Source organism: Echinops telfairi, unplaced genomic scaffold (genome assembly GCF_000313985.2).
Source record: "Echinops telfairi isolate 266 unplaced genomic scaffold, ASM31398v2 ScPeMD7_7400;HRSCAF=8409, whole genome shotgun sequence".
Classification (NCBI taxonomy): domain Eukaryota; kingdom Metazoa; phylum Chordata; class Mammalia; order Afrosoricida; family Tenrecidae; genus Echinops; species Echinops telfairi.
Window position 1 is genome coordinate 10,283,400 of NW_022111300.1, and position 25,403 is coordinate 10,308,802.

The 25,403-nt window shown below is 40.4% G+C and overlaps 1 protein-coding gene across 2 annotated transcripts; it reads left to right on the forward strand.

The window, feature by feature from the left end:
* The first annotated feature begins 114 nt into the window (after positions 1-114).
* On the forward strand, positions 115-25,403 carry IMPACT (impact RWD domain protein). 2 transcript variants are annotated; one of them, XM_004702914.2, is made up of 11 exons: positions 115-202; positions 1,294-1,422; positions 2,390-2,442; positions 3,730-3,792; positions 10,782-10,867; positions 12,491-12,613; positions 14,193-14,290; positions 16,350-16,423; positions 19,378-19,468; positions 20,981-21,115; positions 22,873-25,403. In XM_004702914.2, the coding sequence occupies exons 1-11, from the start codon at positions 167-169 to the stop codon at positions 22,939-22,941; spliced, it is 957 nt and encodes a 318-aa protein (XP_004702971.1). In that variant the 5' UTR covers positions 115-166; the 3' UTR covers positions 22,942-25,403. The 2 variants fall into 2 exon arrangements, with proteins under 2 accessions (XP_004702971.1, XP_045152041.1); XM_045296106.1 differs by lacking the exon at positions 1,294-1,422 and having other exon boundaries at positions 152-202.

Here is a 25,403-nt window from a genome sequence, read left to right on the forward strand (position 1 = left end):
CGAGCCAGCGTTGCAACCCGGAAACACACAAGGGCGGGCCGCGGTGCCCAGAGTTGCAGTTCCGGGTCAGGCCAGTTGGCGCCTGCGCACTACCTCTGCCGCAGTGCCCCGCCCCTGCGCAGAGGAGCTGGGCTGGCAGTCTCCATCCAACCGCTGTGGTGGCCAGATGGCTGAGGGAGATCCAGCAGCCGACCAGAGGCAGGTGAGGACCCAGCCGGCGCGCATCCTCCAGCTCTGGCTCGCCCTCACTTCGCTGCCCCGGGCCGCCTCCGCTGAGGGGTCCTCTGCCCGGGGTCACCCCCAGCCCCACCAGTACCTCCCGGCTGTGTCGTCTTGTCTGCCATCCTCCATTTTTCTGGCGCAGATTCTCCACCGAGCGCTCTTGGGTTGGCGGTCCCCCGTCACTAGTGGGTTCCCCTCGGATGGCGTCGCGGCCAACCTTCTGCAAGGATAGTGCGTCAACCATCAGAGCCCGAAGCCCGGGGTTCTGCTTGCCGCGCAGTCGCTTGGGACCAGCCCTTTGAGAACCCTTGTTTCTACCTCTGCGAAATGGGTGGTCGCACAGATGTTAGGGCTCCCCGAAGACCCACCGAACCTTATCCATCTTAGTGTTGAGGTTTCCCTGGTGCATGGTGGATGCGGGCATTTGATAAGGCGTTTCCCGCCGGCCTATGCGGACAAAATGGGAGATGGGGTGGGGGGGCTGGAAAATGAGGTGCATCCCTGGTGTCTCATTTCTCATCTGCAGACCCAGTCGTTTGTCTTTTTAAATCCCAAGCCTATACAGTTTTGGGAAGGGTATGCTAGCCCCCCCCCCCAAAAGCAACGCAACTACCACCGAGCCCCCATACCCAAATTCGAAGAAGAAGAAGAAGAAATCCAGAGTATAAGGCGGATGCGTGGTAAAACCTGACTGGGAGTTGGGGGGTTGGGCACCTGCCTGTTAAAAACTAGGTAGAGCAGAGAAATTATTTGCAACCTATAAATTTCGAGTCTTGCGGCAGGGTATGGATGTGCATATATATTGTAGCCAAAACATATTAATGTAGCCAGGCTCAAGTCCCAGCAATCCAGCGGCGTCTGGCGACCACCCAGAAAGCAGGACGTATTGATCGGGTGCGGCTCATCCAGGGTCTCTTCCTACAGATAGATTTTCTTTTCTTTTTAGTAGGCTAGTGACAATAAATGCAAATACCGCATAGAGGAGAAGGGTCAAAAAAGGAAGGAAAAAAAGGTGTTTAGGGTATGTAAATTTGTTGACTTTTTTTCCCCTCCCTGGTCAACTTCTTTCAGAATGAGGAAATTGAAGCAATGGCTGCTATATATGGCGATGAATGGTGTGTCGTTGATGAGTGTGCCAAAATATTTTGTATTAGAATTAATGACACTACAAAAAATCCCAAATGGACCCTTTGCTTGCAGGTATTTTTTTTTTTCCCCTTCTCTACAACCATTTCCACTTCAGCATTGACTCTGTGTGATTGACCATTATTCTTTTACTGACAAATTTGGGGGCGATATTGTTCTTTTGGTGGTGGTGGTGGTGACGACTTGTCAGAGATCAGCTAAACATATCAGTAATTGAATCTTGGATCACCTTCAAGTCACGCTTTAATACGTAGTTTCATTTTATTTCTTATTGTTTAATTCCAATTCTTTTCATCAGAATGCACTTAATGTACCATTGACAGGCTTGAGCTTCCCTCCCCATCATTTATTTTGCCCATCTAATTAATAGGTGAGTGCCTAAACCTGGCAAGATGGCTGACAGTACGGAGGAAGAATCGGTCATTTAGATGACTCATAGGGTTGCTGCTGTTTTCTTTATTAAACCCAGAGGCTGTTGACTAGAATGCAATCAAGATGACTGCTCGTCCTTCTACCATCAAGGATGCTGCATCGAGCTTTGTCATGATCTTTTTCATAATAGGAACTGATTTTCAAGGAAATGTGTATGATTTTCTATTGTGTTAGCTATTGCATCATCGATTCAAACTGGATGCCATATTTTTAAATTTTAGAGGATTTAAGTAGACATCTTCAGAAACATCTAGAAAAGCTGTTTTCGTGCCATTCAAGCCATTTAAGTCAAGGATACATTTACCTCTAATTTTGGTTCTCATTTTCCATTGTCTCCCTACGTTTATTCTCACATTTGGTCATTTCTGAGCAGTGATTGGCCCCTTCTCAAAAAATTGCTGCATCACTCAGGCCTACTCAGTAGGGAAGCAGAAATTCCAGGAAGGAATTCTCTGCTGAGATTTAATAAAGCAGTGGTTCTGTTTTTTGAGACTGGCAAGCTAGAGATTTAACTGATGACTAGCTTTAGAAATAGAGGTTTTGATCCATGATAAAGTGTACCCAGATTTGTTTTTAAACTGCTTCATAGGTGCTGCTACCGAGTGAATACCCAAGTACAGCTCCACCCATTTATCAACTGAAGTAAGCAATATCTCTCTACATTTATATTTTTATCAAAAGATGCTATTTTTTCAAAGATCGTTTCTCTGTACTATACTTTGTGTTTATATAAGACCTTTATTCTTAAAATGCATACAGAAGTTAAAAATGCCCTTTTTTAGCTTCTATCTACATTTTAAAGAACTTAAATAGAAAATTTAATTTTATGAAAGCACATTGAAACATGCCACTTTTGTATAAAGGAGAATCACAGGTTTGGAGGAATGACGCAGGCACAGAATTGGCTTTAGAGCCAGAGAAAGAAACCTCCTCCTTTAGACAACCTGTTGTTTGTTGTCTGTGACGTTGTTTGAGAGACTCCATCTGTGGGAGTAAAATGGCCCCCAAGGTTTTTCTTGCTGGCTATCTGGAAAGGTGCAGATTTTCCAGCCTGGCACCCACACAACCCCTGGGGCAACCTTTTTGTTAGTCATCTAGCCTCAACATCTAGAAAGTGACGCTGCCTTAAAGGGTTTCACCTAGACCACCATTAAGACAGTTCTGAGTCATTCCTTGATAATCCTCCGCTTAAAACTGCCTGCCTTCTAGAAATGACGCTGCAGATGCTGCTTCCGGGCCCCCCCCCCCCCCCCCCCCCCCCTGTTTTTGAGCAACCATTTTAGCAGCTCTGGCTTAATCTTTCTGAGCCCCTGACTTCTGCCTTGCCCACTTGGCTGAGGAAGATTTATAAACCTGTAAGGCACAGAATTGTATCAATTTAAAACTATCGATTACTAAAAATATTTTTGACCTACAAGTAGGATTCTCTTTCTGTCTTTGAAACCATAGCAATAAAGTATATTATTAATAATAGCTCTAATTTAAATTTTTAGTTGCCGTAGGTGATAAATAGAATTATAGAATGCTGGTAAACAGTCCTTTTTTAAAAAAAAAATTGTTTTTTCCTAAAACAATGTGACAAACAGCTTGTTTTTTGAGAAATCAGAAGAAAATTGGGAACCTTGAGATTCTAGGACCTATTTTGCCATTTGTACAAACTTGAACAAGTCTATGATATTCTGTAAACCTGTCTTATTTTTTAAACTATTAAAATGAAATAATAAAGATTTTTATCATGGCTTGTTGCAAGGACCAAATGAGTTTATGCTAATGAAAGCATTTTGCAGCTGTATAAATTTATAGAAACATATGGATGAAAATTTATCATTTTCAAAAGTGAACTAAAGCGTGTGATTTAATCTAATTTCTGTATGAGATAAAAACACAATCCTTGAATAATCTTCTTTATTGTGTTTTATTTCATCTTAGTGCTCCTTGGCTTAGAGGGCAAGAACGTATGGATTTATCCAATAGCCTTGAGGAAATATATATGTAAGTGACAGGTGATTAAAATAAGGTCTGGTAGTGATTATTTTGTGGGCATTTGTTGAAACCGTGATTGTGTTAGTGCCTTTTTTGTTAAGCAGCCTTTCCATTTAAAAAAGAAAAGATGCACTGAAAGAGGCCTTGAAGGTTGATTTTTATATGTGGAATTTTAAATATATATTTAATGTGACTTCTAATCAAATGTGGAAATGCAGTAATTAAGAGCTAATCACTATAAAAACATTTGGTCAACTATGAATGTAAACTCAGAGAATACAGCTCATAGGCTAGGTAGAATGAAATTTGTATCTGCAGTATCCTAAGCTTAATTCCTTATCAAATATATATATTTTAATGGAAATTTCTTTGGGGCCATAGGACTTAGAATCCATTGCTCTAGTGTATTTTCCATTCATTAAACAAATATTCATGATATAGCAGCACTGTGCTAGATCCGGAGTATGCATGGTTAGGATAAAGCAGAATCCCTGTTTTTCTGGGATTTAGGATATATTGGGGAAAGTGTCATTCAGCATCATAAAAATAAATGGCAAATTGCATCTATGAATACCCTCCAGTGAACGAAGGATATACAGTACTGAAACGTTTCAAACAGAACATGAGCTATTCCAGGACATCTTGTGTGACTGAAGTATGGAGTTCATTAGGGTGACGGTAACTCCAGTGAGAGCACAACTTGAGCAAAGGCTCTGTGTCAAGGAGTTGGGCACACATTTCAGAAAGCATAAGGGTGGCATGAAATGGGAGGGGGGAGGTGGGAGCATGATGGGAGAATGCCCTGGAGACAATAGAGGAACTCATGCACGGTTTTGTAGTCTAGGTTAACGATGCTCACCTTTATTTCAAAAGCAATGGGAAATGGGAAAGAGTAGTGGGCATACTGTCAAATCACCCTGGGATGATGTAAAAAAATATACCACTGAGTGTCCTTAAAGAGCAAAACCTTATTTTCTTACAGTCAAAAACAGGAACTTGATTGTGTTGATTCCTTCTGTAGGTTTCTCCCAGAATTCCTGCTGGCTGCTGGCCATCTTGGGCACTCCTTTGCTAATAAATGGGTCCTCGCGTACTTGTCTGTTTTCCCCCTGTGTCACTGTGTGTATTCTGTTCTTTTTATAAGACCCCACTCACTAAAACACCTCACAAATGATGTGTACCTACTTTACTCTGCCATGATTCCACTACCATAATAAAACCTTACTTTTTAAATTTTATTTTTTCAAGTTAAACCATTTTAAAGTTTTGACATAATTTGCATCACACACAATTCAATAGTTCCATCATATTAAAAAGAGCTGTGCGATCATCACCACAATCAATTTTAGAGCACTTCTTTCTTGTACTCATTGGCTCCTCGTTTCCCCTCAACCTCCCCTGCCATACCACCAAGAAACCATTAATCCAGTTACTATCTATAGATTACCTATCCTGGATTTCTTATTCAGAAAAGCATTAAAAAACTTTTAGCAAAAGACAGAAACATGTCAATTGAAAAGAAAGCAGAAACTATTAACTCAAATTTAAAATGGTCAAAAAGGCAATCAAGTGATAGTGTGTTACATTTTAACCTAACTACATCTGCAACCGGCTACTTTCCAATGCACTCTTCTGGTAGCTAGGCTACTTCCATTCTTGGTCTGTGGCCAGAGGAAACTCACTTAATCAGAATGGGGACCCAGCAAATGGATTTTGGGTTTTCACTGCCATCCATAGGCTTCTGCAAACGGTGCTCAGAAGTTAAGCTCTAATACAGCTCTCTCCTCTGGTCTAAGACTTTATTATTTACAACCCTCAAATCACACAAGCTTGTGTGCTATTTCTATGTGGACTTGGCAGACACTTCACTTACATGGCTGCTTTTATAAGGCAAGTCTTTAAGACTCCAGACACTATTTTTTCTGGTAGCCTGACACAATCTGATTTCTTCACCACACACTGCTGTAGCACCCATATCTTCAGTGGGCATGAGGGCAGATATCGAACAGGACCATGTCGTAAGAACTAATTGTTCTTAGATTAGGGCTATATTAAGTGTGAGCTAAAAAAATCCATATATATATGGTTTATGTTCCTGGGTCACTTTAGATAGATCATTATCATTTATTGGGGATATGATAATCATCTCCATGGGGCATATGGTAATTCTATTGATAGTATTAATTTAGCCATTGTTGAAGAATTTAAAACATGGTTGAGAAAAGGAAAGTATACATGTTTAGGACAGCATTTTAGACCAAAAGACGGGGATTGTTGACCTATCCAGATTAAAAACTTAAGTGACTGGTCATTATACAAACAATGAAGATTGGAGATAGGGAAAAACTTTAAATAATGCTGTTTCACAAAAGCAGAACTATGCTAGGCTTAAGACATCATTAAAAGAAAAAACTTTATTAAAAATTAGATGAAAATAGCAGATATATGGTAGCCTTGAGTTGCTTCTATTGGGCACCCTCAAAGCAAGAGATTTAAACCGAAGTGCAATGATTTCCAAATCTCTATCCTTGAGAATAGTAATCATATGTTGCTTCTTAACACTAGGGCATTTCAGCCTTCAGTGCAAGGGCTTTAATTTGCTACAGTTGTGATAAAACCCTATTTTCTAAATAGGGTTATATTTATAGATACAGGTATTACAGATATAGGTGTGTCCTGTCACACACACGCTCCCACTCTCCAGTTATATCGAACTGCTGACCTTGTGGTTAGCAGCCCAATACATAACCTAGCACCACCAGAACGCCTCTGACTAAAAGTAACCAAGATTTAGATATCTCACCATGGGCTTCCCCCCATTTAGTAATCTCACCACCTTGACATGTGTCTTCCATTAACTGGACTTTGTTAACCATCCCCAACCCAAAGTTGTAATTGGCCACTACTCTTGTTCTCCCAATATTTTTTTCCTGTAATCCTTTATTACTAATTTGCTTTGCCCAGAAAGTCAAGTAAGGGGTGCATACTGTGTTTGTTTACTGGTGATGACCCGACTGTCCACCTGACATTCAATTTTCACTACTACTTTGACTTGTCAAGCCTTTAGTGGTATCAACGCCTTTCTTAAAAATATTTCCATTCTTGGCTTCCATGTTTACCATGATCATCAGTCCCATCCATGTGCAATGTCGTGCAGTCTGAAATGGCTTTCTGCCTGCCTTTTCCTGAAGCTCTCCTGTACTAAGATGTACACTCCCACAGGACACAACACCCCTGTTCTTTAAGAGTTCAGTTGATTTATTATTTAGGAAGGGTTGGGGCTTTCAAAGTAGTTTGTTCTAAGGGTGCAATAGAGACGATTCTGTATTCTTTTTAATAAAAGTACTTGGAAAACCCCAGTCCCGTTGGTATTGTTTTCGCACCAGGAGCATAAATAGAAATGTATATTCTTTTTTGAAAGGTTTATTGTGACAATGTTGACTTGTATTTTTACACATAATTTATTCCAGCAGGGGCAGCAAGTGGAAAAGCATTCAAACCAATCCACCATCATCCTGTCTTTCAACTCATAGTTAAGCCCAGTGCTTAACTCAAAGCACAACCAACATTCCTGAAACATATTACTAGTGTAATACTAATATTACATGGGTGAATATAGTTCTTAGTGTTTGCAGTTTTTATTATGATTCAAAATGTTATAACACTTCTGGTTATTTGTCATCGTTTGAAATAATAAACTTGGTTTTTATCTCAATAAATAAAAGATAAGCTGTCTTATGAAGAGAGATATGAAAGCAGAAAATGTTTTTTCTTCAGTCACCGTTTTCAGCATTGGCAATATGCTGCTTCTCGACTAAGCTTTGGGGAGTTAAAAATAAAGATAGATGTTTACCCCTAGAATGCTATGATCATGGAGGGTTGGGGCCAAGTGCTATAACAGCACTCATGGAGGTCTTCACACCAAACTCTGGACATGTGATGAGGACCTAGAGAAGGGGGCTACATCATGACAGTGACCTCTGAGTACGTTTTGCTAGGTCATCACCAGGGGGAAGTCGAATGGATACAGTCTCATTGCTGTGAAGCCACCTGACATCTTCAGAGGTCAGCGAGCAGTTTAAGATGCCAGGTGTATAAATTTAAGAGAAGTGTAAGACAAAAAGACCACGTAAACTGAAGTAAGCAGTCCGGGTTTTATCTTGTCTGCTGGACATTTTAAGCAGCCATGTTTGACAACATGGAGAAAGAGTGGGATTGTGGAGAAGGGAGTAGATCATCCATGAAGAGGGTGCAGGAAGGGATCCCACAGGAAGAGCGATCCATAACTCGGTTGGTGGAGGCCCTCCTTTAATAAAGGCAATGAGAACATAGATGGAGAAGAAGGGCTAAAACAAACATGTAAAGAAGGTAACCTGGGATTGGATGGCTTGGTGTAGAGCTACTTGATTATCACACCGTATTCTTGCATGTATATTTTGCTTGTGACTTTTAAATCAAGACTACTGTAATAAAACATAAATAACATTTAAAACATGCTAATTTTTGTTTTAAGACAATGAAAAGGATTACTATTTTCTTCTTTTTGTATTTGAACTTGTGATGGTCCACTGAATAATTTTAAATTCAAGCAAATGATTTTAGTACCCTACAACTCTTCATATTTTGCCGTGCCATGGTGTCTAAGAATTTAACATCGGAGAGTGAAGCTTCTGGAAGTCAGTCTTTGAAAAAGTGCGACTTCTTTGTGTCTATGTTCTCACCTATTACAAAGGTACCATCTTTGTTGGGATTTTAATCCATGTAGCACTTTAGCATATACTCACAGCTATCGTTATTGATGTTCTTATTAAAAGTTACATAAAAGTTACGCCATTTTGAAACTCAGATCAAGTGATTGGTCTAGTTATCCATATTAGTACATTTTGGTAAGGAACGTTTTTTTAAAAAATTAAAAATATTGGGACATTAAAGATGCAGAAATTAGAGTCAAAGGAAAATTAGAGTCCCAAATTATCTGACTTTGTTTGGATTATGCTAGACTAGAGAGAAGTTATTTAAGAAGAGTGACTCAAAATAAACTAAAATCCTTGGCTTTTAAAGTTGATCTTTTTCTCAAGTTGAAATAAATTTGGAGCCAGAGTCTTTATATTTATCTGCTTTACCATCATTTTGATTTTTGTACATAAAGCATAGGATCTCGATATTTAATGACTGTCTCAAATTGTGTACTGAAATCTGTAAGAATCAGCACACTTCCTTCCAGGACCACTTAGGGTAGGAAGAAGAAGCTCAGTAACCAGAGCTCCATGCTCAGTGCATCTTCGTGTGTTTGTGAATCTGTAAGATCTCCTTACCATAGCAGCCAAAGTGTGGAAACCCTATCTCTTCAGAGTCATAACAACCTCTACTGGACAGTTAGCTAGGAACAAGCTATTATCACGAGAAAACACAAGCAACACAGCAACAAATTGAAACCAGCAAAAAATCCCCTTCACTGGCAGCATTTTGGGGTCTAGGGAAATAACGATTTTCATTTTCCTCAGCAAACCTACACACCCATCACAACTTCCTTCCCACTGACTATGAGTTCAGAGTTGTGCTAAATATTAATGAGGAAAGTCAACCAACCAAACCTGTTTGTCGAAGATCGTGCAGAAGCCATGATAGAAGGAAAGTATGCCAAACCCCATTGCCGTCAAGTTGACTCCCAGCAGTGATGAGGCTGTCCAACTGCCAGCTGTCTGCGGTTGGAACTCGACCTTCCAATTAGCAGCCAAGCACTCAGTCCGCAGCACCACCAGGTTCTGTATTTGGCTCAGTATATTTGGTTCTGTATATTGGCCAAATAGCTCAGTATTTGGCTAATGGGAAGCTTAAGATGGATTCTAGAATTGCCTCAACTTACCAAAACCAGAGCTACTGCCTTCCAGTAGATTCTGACTCAGCAACCCTGCAGAGGGTTTCCAAGATTGTGAAGCTTCCTCTCTCCTGTGGAGTGGCTGGTGGGTGTGAGGCGCTGACCGTACAGTCATCAGTCCAGTGTTTACCCGACAGTGCCGCCAAGGCTGGAGAACTGCCTCCACTTTTAATAATAAAACACTGGAAAAGAAGGGGCTCGCTTGGGAACTGACCACCACAGGGACATTTCTCTGATGCTTCATGCTGAGTGAGAAGCTTCACAAACAGAAGACATGGAAACAATAGTTTCATATGGTGATATTTTTTGTTTAATAAAAATTTCTATGTGTAGCAATCATTTTTATTTACCTTCATACAATGCTCTATTTCTAACCCATGTTATTCTACATGCTGGCTGTGGACGGTCCCGTTGGTGGATGCTGACGAGTCGTGATAAAGAAAAGCATTGGTCTTAAGGGGAGTTATTAGAGAAAGGAGGGTGAGGGCGTTACTCTTAGGTAGCGTGATTCCCTTTAAATATACCTATCAAAACGCACCTACAATGAGAGTTGAAACTTGGGCCTGTATGTCATTGCTGTTGCCATCTGGGCAAATCTCCTGAGCCATTCTTATTCCCAGTGAGCCTTTGAGATTAATTTAGTTACCCAAGGTAGCCAAACATAATTTTCAACATAAATGACTCAATTTGGACAATAGAATATTTTGCCAAAACGAAAGAGGGCGGCTATACCCTTAGTGAGTTGAGGAAGTTCCCCCAACGCATGGCATTTTCCTGGTGGAAACAAGTATACAAGATGAAGTATACCAAATGGGTGGGTTGAGATTGGTCAAAAAGTTCCGAAAAGCAAGCAAGGAGTAGACATCAGTAGGGAAACTATATCCTCAGAAAGTCTGTCACACTCATGCTTTCCCAGTTCAAGCCAGGGTTTTCCTTTCCGTGGTCGCACTTGTTCAAGGCAGTGTTACTCTGCAAGTCCGTTGGAATTTTAAATGTACAGTTTATCTTCCTCTTTGAAACGCGTGTTTCGGTTGTGCATACACTGTTGATGATTAAGAAGGACGACGGAGCTGGAGAAGGTAAGCTTCTGAAGTAATTGTGTTTTCTGGCTTCTATTTAGACAGAACATTGGTGAGAGTATTCTTTACCTGTGGGTGGAGAAAGTGAGAGATTTCCTGATACAAAAATCTCAGGGCACAGACCCAGGTAGGATTGAAAATGCGCTCAATGCTCTTTTACATTTATAGTAAATAAACTTTTGGGTCGATATTCTACAGATGGAAATCTGTATTCTGCTCTGTTGAGTGTATGTATTAGAATGTAAGCTTCTCTGAAAAGTTGGCATAGTCATATAATCATGGTTATTTCTTTGACCAGGTTTACCATCTTTAGTTTTAGAGTATTCTTATAGAAAAGTAGTTTGATGGCTAAAGAACAGGTCAAACTTCCCTGTTTTTTACTTTTTTTTAAGATTATATGAACATACATGAACCTTGTAATATGCCTTATGAATTATTGTACTATATAAATTAGACATTACTTTCACATAAATCTAGTGTTTGTAGGAAAAGAACATTGAAAAATAGTGACCAATGCAAGGAAATAAAAATTGATTTTTAAAAAATGGAGGTATAATTAACAAACTAATATTCACCCTTTGAGAGTGTACAATTCAGCCAATTTTACTGTATTCACAAAGTTGTGCAACCAGTACACCTAACCGAGTTCAGAAAATTTGGAAATTGATAGTTCCATTAATCTTTTATTGGCTGTAAGCATATGGCAATATGGTAATTGCTAACATTTCTGATTATTATCTTCATCTTTGCTCTGCTTGTCACAAATGCTTTTTAGAAAAGAAGCTAACTTATTTTAATCTGATTTTATTTCCAAGTAAAATTTTATTGTTAGTACTGGTTTACTGTTTTTAAATAAGGGGAAAGAGTGCATTTTTAAAAGCAACACTAAAAAAAAGCAACTGTTATAAAATTTTCAGAAGGATATGCCCGGAGAACCAGTTACTTACCACTCTGTTAGCAGAATTATCACACATATATTTGGTAGTAGTTTATCTTTTTCAGAGCATGTCACCATTTTCTACGGAAGCAAACATTTTTTTTATTACTTTCAAGACAAAGTATTAATTGGCATGAAGGTATCATGTCCATGTAATAATCTTTTTTGGAAATATTTTCAATTTTTTTATGACTCAGGTACTGATTTTATAGCATTTTAGGACCTCTCTAGAGAAGAATGGTTTTTAAAATTCTTAAAAATTTCCAACCTGCCATTTAGAATGCAGGGCAATTGCAAAAGAGAATGCACACCAGTAAAATCTACTAGATCTCCCAGAAGTTTGAGATCACTTAACTGATAGGAAGTTTTTGTAATTACCAATCTTAAAAATGGTACTTTCCCCTCTCTACCTGTAATTCTGTTTAGGCACTCTTCCAATTTTAGAGTTATTCATTTATTTAGTACGTTTGCTAATTTTGAATTTTTAGAAAAAATTTTTTTAGCATTTTACATTAGAATTTTCTTCTGTCTGCATGTTAAAATGGAAGAATTTTTAATTCTGCAGAACTAATTAAGATAAGAGTTGGTATTCAGGAAAGCTCATGAGTGTTCTCTAAGGCTCTCCATTGAGTAAGTATTTATTTTGGTCTTTCGATTAGTTTTTAGTGCAAATTTACCTTTTGCTCCTTAACAGTTTAGTGTAGAAAATGCAATTGCACTACTCTTTGGTTAAACACCAAGACCCAGTCATTTTTTAAGTGTGATTTCTTACTTTCCTTGGTAAGCTAGTCATACTATCTCATATCCACATAGAACCCGAAGTGAAGTCGAAAACTGAAGAGGAAGAGGTGGAAAGTGAGGAAGAGCTCACTGAAGTGTTTGATTCGGAAACTCCAGCTCAAGCAGTTGAACCTGAAATGAGTGAAAACAAAGCAGGTAGAATATTACGATCTGGGTTCATTTGAGGTGAGGAGGGTGGTAATATTACGCATTATTCAGAGGGATGGGACAGAAATTTAGTGAAAATCCTGGGATCCTGCTCATGTTTCAAGTAGCTCCCATTCATTTATGTCTTTATGGACTGGATATAAGCTTTCGTTTGAAAAAAGCAGACTCCACCATTATCAAGGGTGATAATAATAAATAGCGTCCAGTTCATATTGGCCTTCATGCTGTATTTGTCCAAAGGTCAAAATCAGTTTAAGAACAGGGTAAGACTGAGCATCCAAACTGAGCCTGATTTCTTGTCCTGTTCCTGCCACACACCAGTGTGATGACTTTTTGACATGTTTAAACCTCTCCGGCATTGTGTTTACACATGTTGGTTGACATATGCCCCATTAATTGTAAGACACAAACTGACTTGATGAGATTCAGCCAACCAGTGACTGGAAATAGGAGGGAACTTTGAATTATTTTCACTGAATAACTTTTCATCCAAACTGAGGTAGATGAACCACTGAGCCGCTGAATAACTTACCTCTGGTGAGAAACTGACTGTTCTTTCTAAAGAAGCAGGTTAATGGAATCGTGAACTCATTGGCATACCGGTGGGTGCATGATACCTTGTTGATATACTTAATTCCCTGATATGACGTCGGAACAGTTTTGTTAGCAGGGACACAATCTCAAGTTACAGGGATTCCGGCTCAGCAGTCAGCAGTCGTAGGAAGGACAAATGAATTTTGTTATATCAACAGTTCTCACCCTTTGGGTCTCAGGCCTCCTGTGCTAGGCCGGGTTGACTAGAGAAACAAATCCAGTGATACTAATATATGTGTAAGAAAGAGCTTTATATCAAGAAATAGTTATATATCAGGAAAACATCCCAGCCCAGTCCAAGTCTTCAAGTCCATAAGTCTGATACGAGTTCATAAGTCCCTCTTCAGACTCATGCAGCCACATGCAATCATGCAGAATGCAGGAAGATCACAGGCCACTGGGTGCAAAGTCCTGTGGATCCAATGGCGGTGGAAGCATAACAGGGATCCAGCAGCTCCCACGGTGGCCAGCAAGCAGGAAGGTGAAGACAGAGCGAGAGGCTGGCCTCCGGAGAGCTGTATCTCTCAATCGCACCTTCAAGTGATATCATCAGGCTGTGACCAGATTAACAGGCTAAACTCTACTCCTAGATTTTTATAAATCTTTAAGTTGACATGAAATTATGTAACTACCACAATTCCTTTATACTCTAAAATATTTAATGTTGTACCTACCAATTTATACTCCTGCAACAACCCAGGGTGTGAGTCCCAAACTATTGGGTGACTTCATTAAAAAACTTTGTCTACTGGGCAATGTGTTGGCCAACTTTTCACTTCAAGTTATAATTCAAGTGTATTTTTGAGGACAGGTGTTAAGCCCAACTTTAACAAGTTTGTATGGGTAGATGGGCCAGACCATCTACATTTCTTTCCCAGTTCTCCCCTCTCATGCTGTGCCCTCCCAAGGCCAGGTGCTCAGTATTCGTTTAATGTGCACAGAATGCATAACCATGGGTTCTTTCCATCTCTAGAAGCCGAGGAGTTGCCTCCCATTGACCATGGCGTTCCCATCACTGACCGCAGGAGTACTTTCCAGGCACACTTGGCCCCTGTTGTTTGTCTCCAACAGGTAAAGTTCCTGTGTCCAGCTCACCCTGATGTTGTCTTACCCAGCGAATTTAAGTAAACATCCTTCACTTTTAGTATCCTTTATTTTTACTCTTACGTTTAATTTTCACATAAGATAAAAATTATTTGTCCATTTTTTTAAACCCCCAAATTACTGTGACTCATGTAATGGGTTCTTGTGTTTCTCTTTGTCACATCTCTCAGAATGGTGTGTAAACTGATTAGAACCTAACCCTCTAGTGAATGTTCCAACAACCATCTCCCATTGTGGTGGTTGTAGACCACCATGGCACGACCCAGCTTCGTATGGCGACTGTTTGTCTGACCGAGAGGCAGCCTTGAAACCGAGTCCGCCCCATTGCTGCCCGTTAGTTAACGGGCAGTGGACAGACTGGCTGAGCCCCTTTCCTACCTGAATTCTTTTTCCTTTCTGCTTTCTGATCTTAAGTGACCTATTGCTACAATTTGGGAGACGTTTCAGTCAAAAACTGTATTCCTAGGTCTCTGCCTTTCTCACTCTTTCCAGAAAATCCCTTCTTCCTTGCTGCTGTAATCTAGCCACCTTAAACTTTACTGATGTAAGAGACAATGTCACCACTACCTATAAAGCTGAATTAAAAACCGAAGCAACTCTCATTACCTTCGCACGGCTTTGAAGCATGAATCTCTGCCTTTGGTCTCTGCAACTACGCGCTAACCTCTTCTCAAACCCTGACTTTTAGGAATACAGTTCTTTGAAAGGCTACCCTTTTGCTTTCTTTGAGTCTCCCGAAGGGGAAGTTCTTTTCTGCATTGACTTGTAGTGGAGATAACAGCTTTGGGCACACCCACCCTTCATGGCTCTTCTCCCAGGAATCCTGCTTTTGACCCTTGCATACAACCTTGTTGCCAGGGGTCCTCTATTCTAAACCTGTTCATCCTGGCTCCTCTTGCTGTTGCTGGCCATAGCCGCTTAGACTTATAGGATCATAATTTGTGAGCGCTGAAACATCTTAGAGACCGTTGTCTACTTCATTTTATTGATCAGGAGTCTGAGGACCTGAAAGGTTAAAAATGATGTACTCAAGATTGCACAGCTTGTGATCCAAATTGGTCTCCCTGTCTCCAGGTTAGTCTTCCCTGCTTCCAATATATGTCCCATACTCCTTGTCCTTTCTGACCTTTCTGAAAAGTCTGGCCGTGTATCACTCCCCTGCCCTCCAGTCTTTGCTGACGTCTGTGGTCTACAAGAAAAAGTTTAAGCTAAGCAACTAAATTTTAGGTGGTAAGACCCTAGCTTGTCATTCTTGACACATCTGCCATTTACCCATTCACATTCTGTTACACCTACATAAAACCATTGCTCACCTCCCAAACCTTTCTCTTTTATGTTCTTGCTAATATTGCCAGAAAAAGTACAGGATGCCAAGTTAAATTTCAATTGCAGATAAACATCACCCTGTGAGCTCGACTAACAGTAAAATTAATTCGTTATTTGCCTGGAGCTCAAATTTAACTGGACATCCTGTATTGTATTTTTATGTGCTAAATGGTAACCCTTGTCCCTGTCCTTGCACATGCTGTCTCCTCCGAATGAGCTCTCTTCTTCCTGCCCCACCTCCTCTTCCTTTCTGATGCAGAGTGACTCCCTACCACTTGATCTCTTCTGACCTCCCTCGTGCTACCTCCTCCCTGCACCTCCGTGGACTCCAGATTTTGGTATTATAACATCTGGCACAGGCCGATATTGTACACATTGGATGGGCATACATTGGGTAAATTTGCAGAACTGAATTTTTAGAAATCCTCACATTCACACGTAAGAGTCCCTACACAGGACCCCACATTTTCATGCACATATGCAAGTGGCTAGCTACCTCCTGTCCCTAAAATTAGGAGGCATTTTTGAAGATGGATCTTTCGGAGTCTAGAGGTACTCCTTGTTTTTAGACTGCAGTGTAGAACAGTGTCAACGATCATTGTTAACTGACATGGCTTTAGATGGCGTTCCAACATTTGTTTACAGAGCCAAGAAAAACATTCCTCAGCTTATTTCTGTCAATGCTTTTTTTTTTTTTAAGGTGAAAATGGTTCTTTCCAAATTGTATGAGAATAAGAAAATAGCTAATGCCACCCACAACATTTATGCCTACAGGTGAGCACTCAACATTGTGTTAAAGATGTACAATTTGTTAAAAAATGGGGGGGAGTCATGGATGGTTTTAAAAAATACCCTTATATGGTGTTTTTCTCCAAAATGAAAGTAATGGATGTGGATTTTATTTATTTAAAAGAAAAAAAATAATTAGAAGTAGAATGAGCCCTTTTCTGCTATTAAGTATAACTTTCAATAATATTTTTATATATTCCCCTTTTGTCTTTTCAACGGAAAGTTGATTTTTTTCCAATACTTTACTCATATATTTTTCTTAATTAAAAGATGCATTTATATATATTTATATAATGGCTTTATAGTTACTGTTTAATGACTGTGTAATATTTGCTTGAGGCTCTCTATCACAATATATTTAACTGTTTCTTTTGTGTTTCAGGTTTTCAGTACCATTAAAAATAGTCCTTGTATTTTTTAGATCATTTCCCGAGGGTAGACGTTGGTTGTCTAGATTTCTGTTTTCGAAATGAAGTCAGGGCCATAATGAAGAGAAAGAATAGGTCTCTATAAGTGGAATTAATCAAAAAGTGTGGATGTTTTTTGAATTTTTGATGCATATTGCCATATTACCCCCCCACCCCCACCCCCAAGTCTTTCTTGTAAACCTTTCAATTTAACCTCCCTTTAGCAGGGGATTAAAAGTGCAACTTTTACCACATGCCTCTTAGTTTTGAGTACTGAGGTTTTTAGACAAGTCTTTGCTCCTTTGTGACTGAAGAGACAAAGAGCACACGGTTTTTAATATACAAATAGATGCAGGCTTGATAAAGGACATCCCATCCGCTGCCAACTTGTCCTTTCTGACACACTGTGACCAAGTAGGGCAGAGTAGAACTGCCTCTGTGCATTTCTGAGATTTTGAATCGTTACTGGAGCAGAAAGCCTCATCTTTCTCCAGAGGAGCTGCTGGTGGGTTCAAACCACCAACCTATGCCACCAAGACACCTTTGAAAGGATATGGTTCAGGCCTAAAATCATTATCAACATAGAAATGTGGTTCAAATGTAAAATGTGATTGAGACTAGTAAAAACAAGGCTACCTGAAACAAAAAAAAAATTTACAGAAATAACATCCACCACTTTTGGTAGTTGAGTTTTAATATTACTGAGTTTGCATACATTTTAAATGCCAAAATTTACCACCACCACCCCAAAAAATCTCTGTTATATAATCTCTTCTTTAAGGACTAACCCTCAACAAAATGTTGATGAGTCATCAGTATGAAAATGAAGTATCACACTGAGCTCTCAGGGATTAGAATGTGTTGTAAAGGAGGTAACTCATTACCACCCCCTTACTCCTCTGTACCCTAAATTTGTCACATAAAATTGGCTGAATAGTACTGCCTTTCCTCAAATAAGCCAAGGCAAATTCAGGTGTCAAAAGCAGATTCTGACACACAACAATGACCGTCCGTGGGACTCCCAAAGCCATCAGCATTTACGGGAGCACATAGCCACCACTTTTTCCTGGCTGGGGGGTCGAAGCCACTGACCTGTGTGCTTCCTGGACAGCACCTCCAAGGCTCCTGCAACTGAAGTCAACTCTAACTAATAGAGCCTGATGACAGTAGCCGGTCAGTCAACAGTTATCGAATGCTATTATTGCTGTAATACAATTCATATAATTGATGCAGGCATGTAGATACATGTTAAACACGCCACTGCTAGCCAGATCAGTGGTCCCAATCCACCAGCCACTCCTTAGGCAAAAGATAATCATGGTCTGCTTCCATAAAGATTTACAGCCTGGGACTCCGAAGGGACCATTCTCTGCTGCCCTACAAAGTCACTATGAGTTGGAATTGTCCACTGTGTGTTGGGAGCGTTAGCCAGATCCTCGATGATACCAGTTGGGGAGGCCAAGGAATTCCACTAGATGGCAGACTTTGACCTGCCCGGTTTTCGTTTTTTGTATTTCTAGCACTTAGCTGCCTAGCTTTTTTCTCCATTGTAGGCACTGCATTATTTTTCCAAGTATTAACTGTCTAGATAATATAAAAGGGTAAAAAGAGTATAATTCATCTCTCATACTGATAACCATCCAAGGGAAAATGATAAAGAGAAAAAGAGCTCTTCTCATTCTTACCCAGAATGGAGAAGACAGAAAATAATACTAGCTTCAAGTAATGTGTGAAGAGAGTGCACACCATAAAATTGGTTTTTATCTCTTTGACCTTCTTTTGTGTGCACTTTATAAAACCTCTTTGATGACAGGAGTACGCCCCTACTTTTATATCACTTCATTAGGCCTGCTATGTACCAGGGGGCTTCAATGAGTTCATGGAAAAGTGTTACTATCTTTTCATTCTTTTTTCCACAAACTATTTGAAGCCCGTTCCTATAATGCTTCTGTACAGTATAAAAACTAACCCCAACTCACTGCCATAGAGTCAGTGCCAACTTATAGTGATACTGTACGACGGGGTAGAACTGCCGTTTTTTGGATTTCCAAGACTATAACTGTTTAGGGGAGTAGAAAGCCCCGCTTTTCTTCCATGGAAGTGCTGGTTTCAAACTTCCAACCTTGCGGATCATAGCAGAACAAGTAACCACTATACCACCACCGCTCCTCTGTCCAGTATATACTCAATAAACATTCTTGAATGACTACTGTATGACGTCACATCATCAGGGTAAAATGATTTGAATGAAGGAGGGGAAGTCTGACGTGTGTAAACCTGCCGCAATAGCATTTCTGATTCAAAGGAAGCACTGTTTGATCCCTAGCTTTCCAAATAAAAGACAATATCTATTAGATAGTAAATCATCAGGGGGGAAAGTATCCAATGTCTCCTCTAGTTCAAGAGGAAGAAAAAAATGAAAAATGTACTGACTTTAGAAGTAATCAGATGCATGGAAATGAACATGAAGGAGTAAATTTTATTATAATGTTTTGAGGTACTAAAGTGCAACCCTACGTTGTGTATTTCCAGAATATATTGTGAAGACAAGCAGACCTTCTTACAGGACTGTGAAGATGACGGGGAGACAGCCGCTGGGGGGCGTCTGCTCCACCTCATGGAGGTAATCTCGAGCTCACACCCACTGCCACTGAGTAGATTCCCACTCAGGGGCTTCGGTCAAGCCTCCTGACTTCTGTTCTTGTGAGCCATGACATGTCTCAACTAAGCAGAGCTCTTTAGCTATTTACTTGAGAAATAGGTTAAATCAGCCCAGCTGTAGAACGTAGCTTTGATTTCATTAGTAGTTAATTTGTAAACCTCAATTAAGTGCAATTATGGGGTTATGGAGTGAAAAGCAAACGTTTAATCCCGAGGTCTGAGCATTCTAGCTTTTTCCAGCCCATGCTGTTGTTGGCTGCCATCTCCCAGCTCCTGGGTTACCCCAGGCACAAAAGCATCGGGCTCTTGTGAGCCATAGGATTGAGTGATTTTTCCAGGAGTAGTTTGCAGGTCTTTCTCCCTGGTCAGTCTCAGTCTGGAAGCTATGCTGAGACTTTTTCAGCATCTTAGCAGTGCAGAAGCCTCCAGTGAGACATCAGTCCTGACTGTAGAAGTGTGTTGGTCAGGAGTCCTACATACAAGGTAAGAATTCTAGCACCAAACCATCTCTAGGCCCTTTCAGCTCATCAATAACCTAATTATTTTCAACTCTGGGCAATGCTTGCTTCTCTTTTCAGTTGACAATTGTTTACCCTTTGTTTTCTCAGTTCTGTCTTTGTGGAACTCAATGTCAGTTTATTAAGTTCTCTTATAGCATTGTTTTAGGCTCTGAGATGTTCTTATCTTCCACAATTTCTCTTAAATTTCAGTGGTTTTTGTTAATTTTTTTTTTTAAACAAGCACATACTTAATTTTCCAAAGTTCTTTTTCCATCTCTATTTTGTCACAATATCCTATTCTGGTTTTATGGATGCATTATCTTCTAAAGTTTCTGAGCATATACTAATTAGAGTACTTTTGCTTGGTCTTTTTGTGTGTGTGATTACTTGGTTTATTTTTGTAGTTGTTTTCCTCTTTAAAATTGTCCTCATCAGTTTCAGTTCGTCATCACATTGTTGTGATAGAGACTTGTGCTGTTGTATGCGGTGGTTGTTTTCTCACCAGACCTGACCTTGTCGACCTAGGCACTGGACGTCAAAAACAGAGAAGGGCTTCGCCGGCAGGCCCGTGCAGCCCCTGTTCTCTCCCATTAATGCTTCAACAGCTGGTTTTCTTCTGTTGCCTTTGTTGCCTAGCTCTGGGGTCCAAGGATAAAATGAGCTCTGCTGGCTAAAACCATGAAGACTTGGGACGGAGCCTGCCCGGGCGGCCTCCTACCTGTCCAGTTCCCCCAAAGTTTGGGACTTTAGGGCAGGGTAGAACAGTGTCTGTTGTCCAGGTTGCCTCCTCCTTCTAATATCCCCTCCCCTCATTTGTTAATAGTCTGACTCATTGTTCATGCTCATGGTTCCACCATGAGATCACTGGGATTTTCAAATGAGAGTATGCACATGGGTCACTTCATTCTACTTTAACACTTGCACTTAGATGTGTGCTGTATGCGTATAACTCTTTATGCTTCTGGAAATCACAGATTTTGAATGTGAGGAACGTCTTGGTGATTGTGTCCCGCTGGTACGGAGGCATCCTGATAGGACCGGATCGCTTTAAGCACATCAACAACTGTGCCAGAAATATACTTCTGGAGAAGAACTATATAAGTCTGCCGGTGAGTGGTTACTAATCATGTACGTACATAGGACGTTTCTTCCTTGGTGTCCGTGAAGCCCAACAAAACAGAAAACAGAAAACTAAGACCGAGTCAGGATGCGTGTGCTACATTAGAATCATCTTTGGACTAGGAAGTTGGTGATTCAAGTTCTAGTTAGCAGATGTGACTAGCCATTTGTGCCCTTGGGCAGATCACTTAATGGCCTTGAACTTTAAGTTCCGAGGTTCATGGAGTTTCGCAACTACAAAAACTTTCCAAGACCCTCTAGTTCCCACTTCTTAAAACTGAAGCCCAGAGAAATAGTAGCCAAAGTCCCACTGGCTACATGTTCTCCACGAGCATATGCTCTGCATTTTATTATTCTGTCGTAGAGCCTGTAAAAACGGCCTGGGGATTGCATCTGACCTCTGACTTCATACGAAAGCAGGAGAATCAGTCCAAGGCCGATTCTTCTGAGGCAGGAGGCAGGCATGCCTCCAGCCTTCTTCTTTCTTCAAGGGATAGCAACAGCTATCCCTCCCGCAGCTCGCTTTACTTCTCAACCGAGTTCAGCTGTTGATTGCAGTGGCCATAACACAACTTCGGCCACCACACTCATGCTATAAGGGCTTTATTAGGAACACCAGCAGATTACAGTTCAGGGTCAGGTAGGTGCATGACACAGTTCTTCAGTCAGGACAACTTTTCCTCAGCCATGCCCACAAGCTGACTTCCCTTTGGTCATGGGCCCTTAGGCTGTATACAGCCCCTTGGCCTCTGCCCTGTTCCAGCAGTGTTGCAAAGCTCTTTTAGCTCTGCTCATAAATGTGCCAAGAGCACACCACTCTGCCATAAGCCTTAGCCCAAAGGCTCTTGGTCTGTGGGTCAGCAAATCTAGCTCCCCCATGGGAGCGCCTGGGCCACCCCCTTTAGAAAGTGAGCTTCCTGCGCAAAGGCACTCAGCTGTGCTTGCTCTGCGAACCAGAAAGTCCACCCTTCTCTTCCTTGCTCCGACTCTTGACTGCTGCGGTCACTCCTCTGTGTCAAAGATTTTACCCCCAGATCTCATGAGTCCAAAGACTGCATTCCACTGCTGGCTCGGGATTCTTGATGGTAGTGAGATCTCGCTCCTCCCTTGCTTCAGTGATGACTTTTATGCAATAGGATGGGCAAACCAACCAATCCCCACTTTGGGATGCCAAGCTTTGACAAGTACAACTAATCCTGTTAACAGTCACTCACACGTGAACCCTGCCAGCAGCCCTGTGGTAGGGAACCCCAGGGACTCACATGCCTTTAGATATCTTCTTCCTCGTATTTTGAGTTCATTTTGTTTCCTATTTTAAATATATTCATTTTATTTAAACTCTGGAGAGTGAATAGACTCAATAACATTTAAATTACACAAATCTGATCCGTATTTTTCTTATATTACTCTTGATTTGTTTTAAAAATACTACAGTAGATTATTAAGCGAAAACCAAACTCCAAACTCACAGGACCCTACAGGACCGGGCAGAAAGCCCCGTCTGTCTCCTGTGGAGCAGCTGGTGATTGCCACCTGCGGACCCTGTGGTTCGCAGCCCGAGGTGTACCCACGTCACCACCAGGGCTTATTAAGTGCAAGCAGCCTGTAAAATAGAAGGGTGACACCCGTGGAATTGATTGATGCCCTCATTATTATGACTACCCGTGTGACTGTACTGAAGGTCTCCCCTAAGCCAGCATGCTCCTGTGCGTGGGGAGATGGCGCATCCCTTCGTGTCTTTTTTCAGGAGGAGTCGTCGAAGGCTGTGGGAAAGAACAAGAAAGTGAAGAAGGACAAGAAGAGGAGCGAGCATTGATCCCTGAAGCTACATGAAAGGCCAATTGGTCTATAGTCACATCCAAGTCTCAGTCATCAGAGAATATACATTGTGCAGTGAGAAAATTCCTGACTGCTCAAGTCAGCCAATTCATTGTGAACACCAGTATACCAGTATTATCTTCCTTGGTTATAGTGTTTCATCTGCCCAAAGTAGAGAACTTATAAGATTTCCATGTGTGTTTCAGGCTTATTCGAGAAAACTAATTTGAACGTAATTACAGCTTCATCTAATTTTAGGAAAGTAGCAGTTGCCCAGGACAGTACTTGAAATAACTGTCCATTCCAGTCACATGTCAAGTACCTTTGTTAGGTGGGGAAGAAATATCCCTAGAGGCATATAACTATCCGGTTTCTCGTCATTGGCATTGTCCTGCTGTTAAACTAGTATTATCTTCTGCTGCTCCTTGATGTGTGATCTTGGCAAGTTTCTGCTTGTGACTTATTTCCCAAGTCTGTTCCCTTTCATTCCATAGTGTTCACCACTGAGTAATGGCTGTAAGTGAGGATCCAGGAGTAGCCACTGCAGTTAATGTGCTGCGCTGAGGATTCTCCTCTGCATACTTGTTCGCATCAATGTTACACTGCAATTTCTGTAGCAAATTGGTGATTGTGAAATTTTACAGTGATTATCTAGTCTCTACCTGCTTTGAGTTACTTCTTGTAGAGTAATAATATGGCGTGTCAGTAGTCTTCTCCCACCCCAGAAAATGTGTTCGTGTCACCTTCTGATTTCTGTTCATAACCTGGAAGTACGTTTCTGTGCTTTTCACGGAGGAATTGAAACTGGACTGGAAGCTGTGTGGTGGCTCGTGGGGCAGTTGTAGGACGGGACAGAGGGTGGCAGAATGACCCCGGAATTGAGCAGAAATACACCGTGTAGTTAAAAAAAAATGTGATGCACACTGCCATTCCCACTCCAGACAAAACCTTGTCAATCCCATGATCTTGTGAAGGGGAGGAACAAACCTTTTTGATGGAGACAACAAAGAAAAACCCCTCTTTTTCCCGAGCCGATCAAATCTTCCTTAAGTCTTTGATTGCTTCCATCTGCAAGTTATTCAACTTACTTCTAGGCATTTGGATAATAAGTTTACTTTTAAGATGTAGTAAGTCCTTATCTATTTCCTTTGGGAGATGATTGTAAACACTTGCTAAAAACTAATGATGTCACATTTGCCTGGGCTTCTGCTCCCAATAGGGAGGGAACAGGAACTTTGGGTGGCACCACAGCATGGACAGTGCCAGAGAAAAGGGGCAGGGAGATGTTTTTTCCTTCTCGCTGATGTTTTGCCTTTTAAATATCCCACATCCTTACTTGATATTTTTAACATAAATCTAATGCATAGGCTTACATTAAGATGGAGTCTGAGGAATTAAGTTATATTTATTATTAGTGTGTTTAGTGTTGTCAGTTATCGAGAGTCATCAGAAGATGACCCACATTACCTCAAGTTCTATAAAGTTAACTGTCCTAGGTCCTGTTAAAGTAATTAAAGACATTAGAGACCATTCACTAACTAACATAATTTTACGATTTTGACATGTACAAAGAGATGTAAAACAGCAGGGGTTTGGTGCTGCAGAAAAGAAAGGTGAGTTCCTTTTTCTGCGATATCAAATTAGTCTTACAGGCTGTTTTAGCTAATATAAGTCTTTACAGAAAACAGAGCCCCCTACATATTCTAATTTACCCTTATTTAAAAATATATATACATATTAATTTTGTGTGTTTCTACAAAGTTTTAACCATATTTTACTGACTAAAAATATCAGCTCTTTTGTCTAAAGACAGCTAGTTAGTAAGAAAGAGAGATGAAAAATTCTCAAATTTTAACCCTGAGTTATTTCGTGCTCTGACCAATACGGAGACCCTAACTAATGATAGTAAGGTTTTATTTTCCCCCCTCTATTTAAAAATTCCCTTGATTAGAGGATTTTCAGATTCTCCAAATAATAATTTTTATAGCCAGATCTATGCTATGGCATATTTTACAGTACATTCTAGTAATTGAAATTATTATCTACATGCCAATATAAGCTCAAGTAGCATCTACTTTTTAAATGGGAATCGCAGTAGCTCCATCAAAAGTATACTTTGGAGGTGTATGTCATGAAACAGAACCTGTGTGAAGAGATTTATATCAAACTGATCATCACCAAGAAACAGCATGAAGCAGGTCTTGTTTGAAAGACAAGTGAAATTTATTGAGAGAATTGCACAAATCACCTGTAATCTCACTATCCAGAGATGGCCATTGTTGACATTTGGTATATACATTCTTCTATTTTTCTCCGATGCATGATTTTGTACATATGAATATTTTTCTTTCCACAGATAAGAGTATTAAATTGTATATATTGTTTTGTGTTCTGTAAATTTCATATAGAAGTGTAATATTGTAAACATTTTCTCATATCAATAAATATTCTATGGCACAA

Coding starts and splice junctions, on each gene's coding strand:
- IMPACT (XM_004702914.2), top strand. CDS start 167: ATGGCTGAGGGAGATCCAGCAGCCGACCAGAGGCAG. Junction 10,868..12,490: donor ATCTCAGGGCACAGACCCAG/GTAGGATTGAAA, acceptor ATATCCACATAG/AACCCGAAGTGAAGTCGAAA. Junction 14,291..16,349: donor CTGTTGTTTGTCTCCAACAG/GTAAAGTTCCTG, acceptor TTTTTTTTTAAG/GTGAAAATGGTTCTTTCCAA.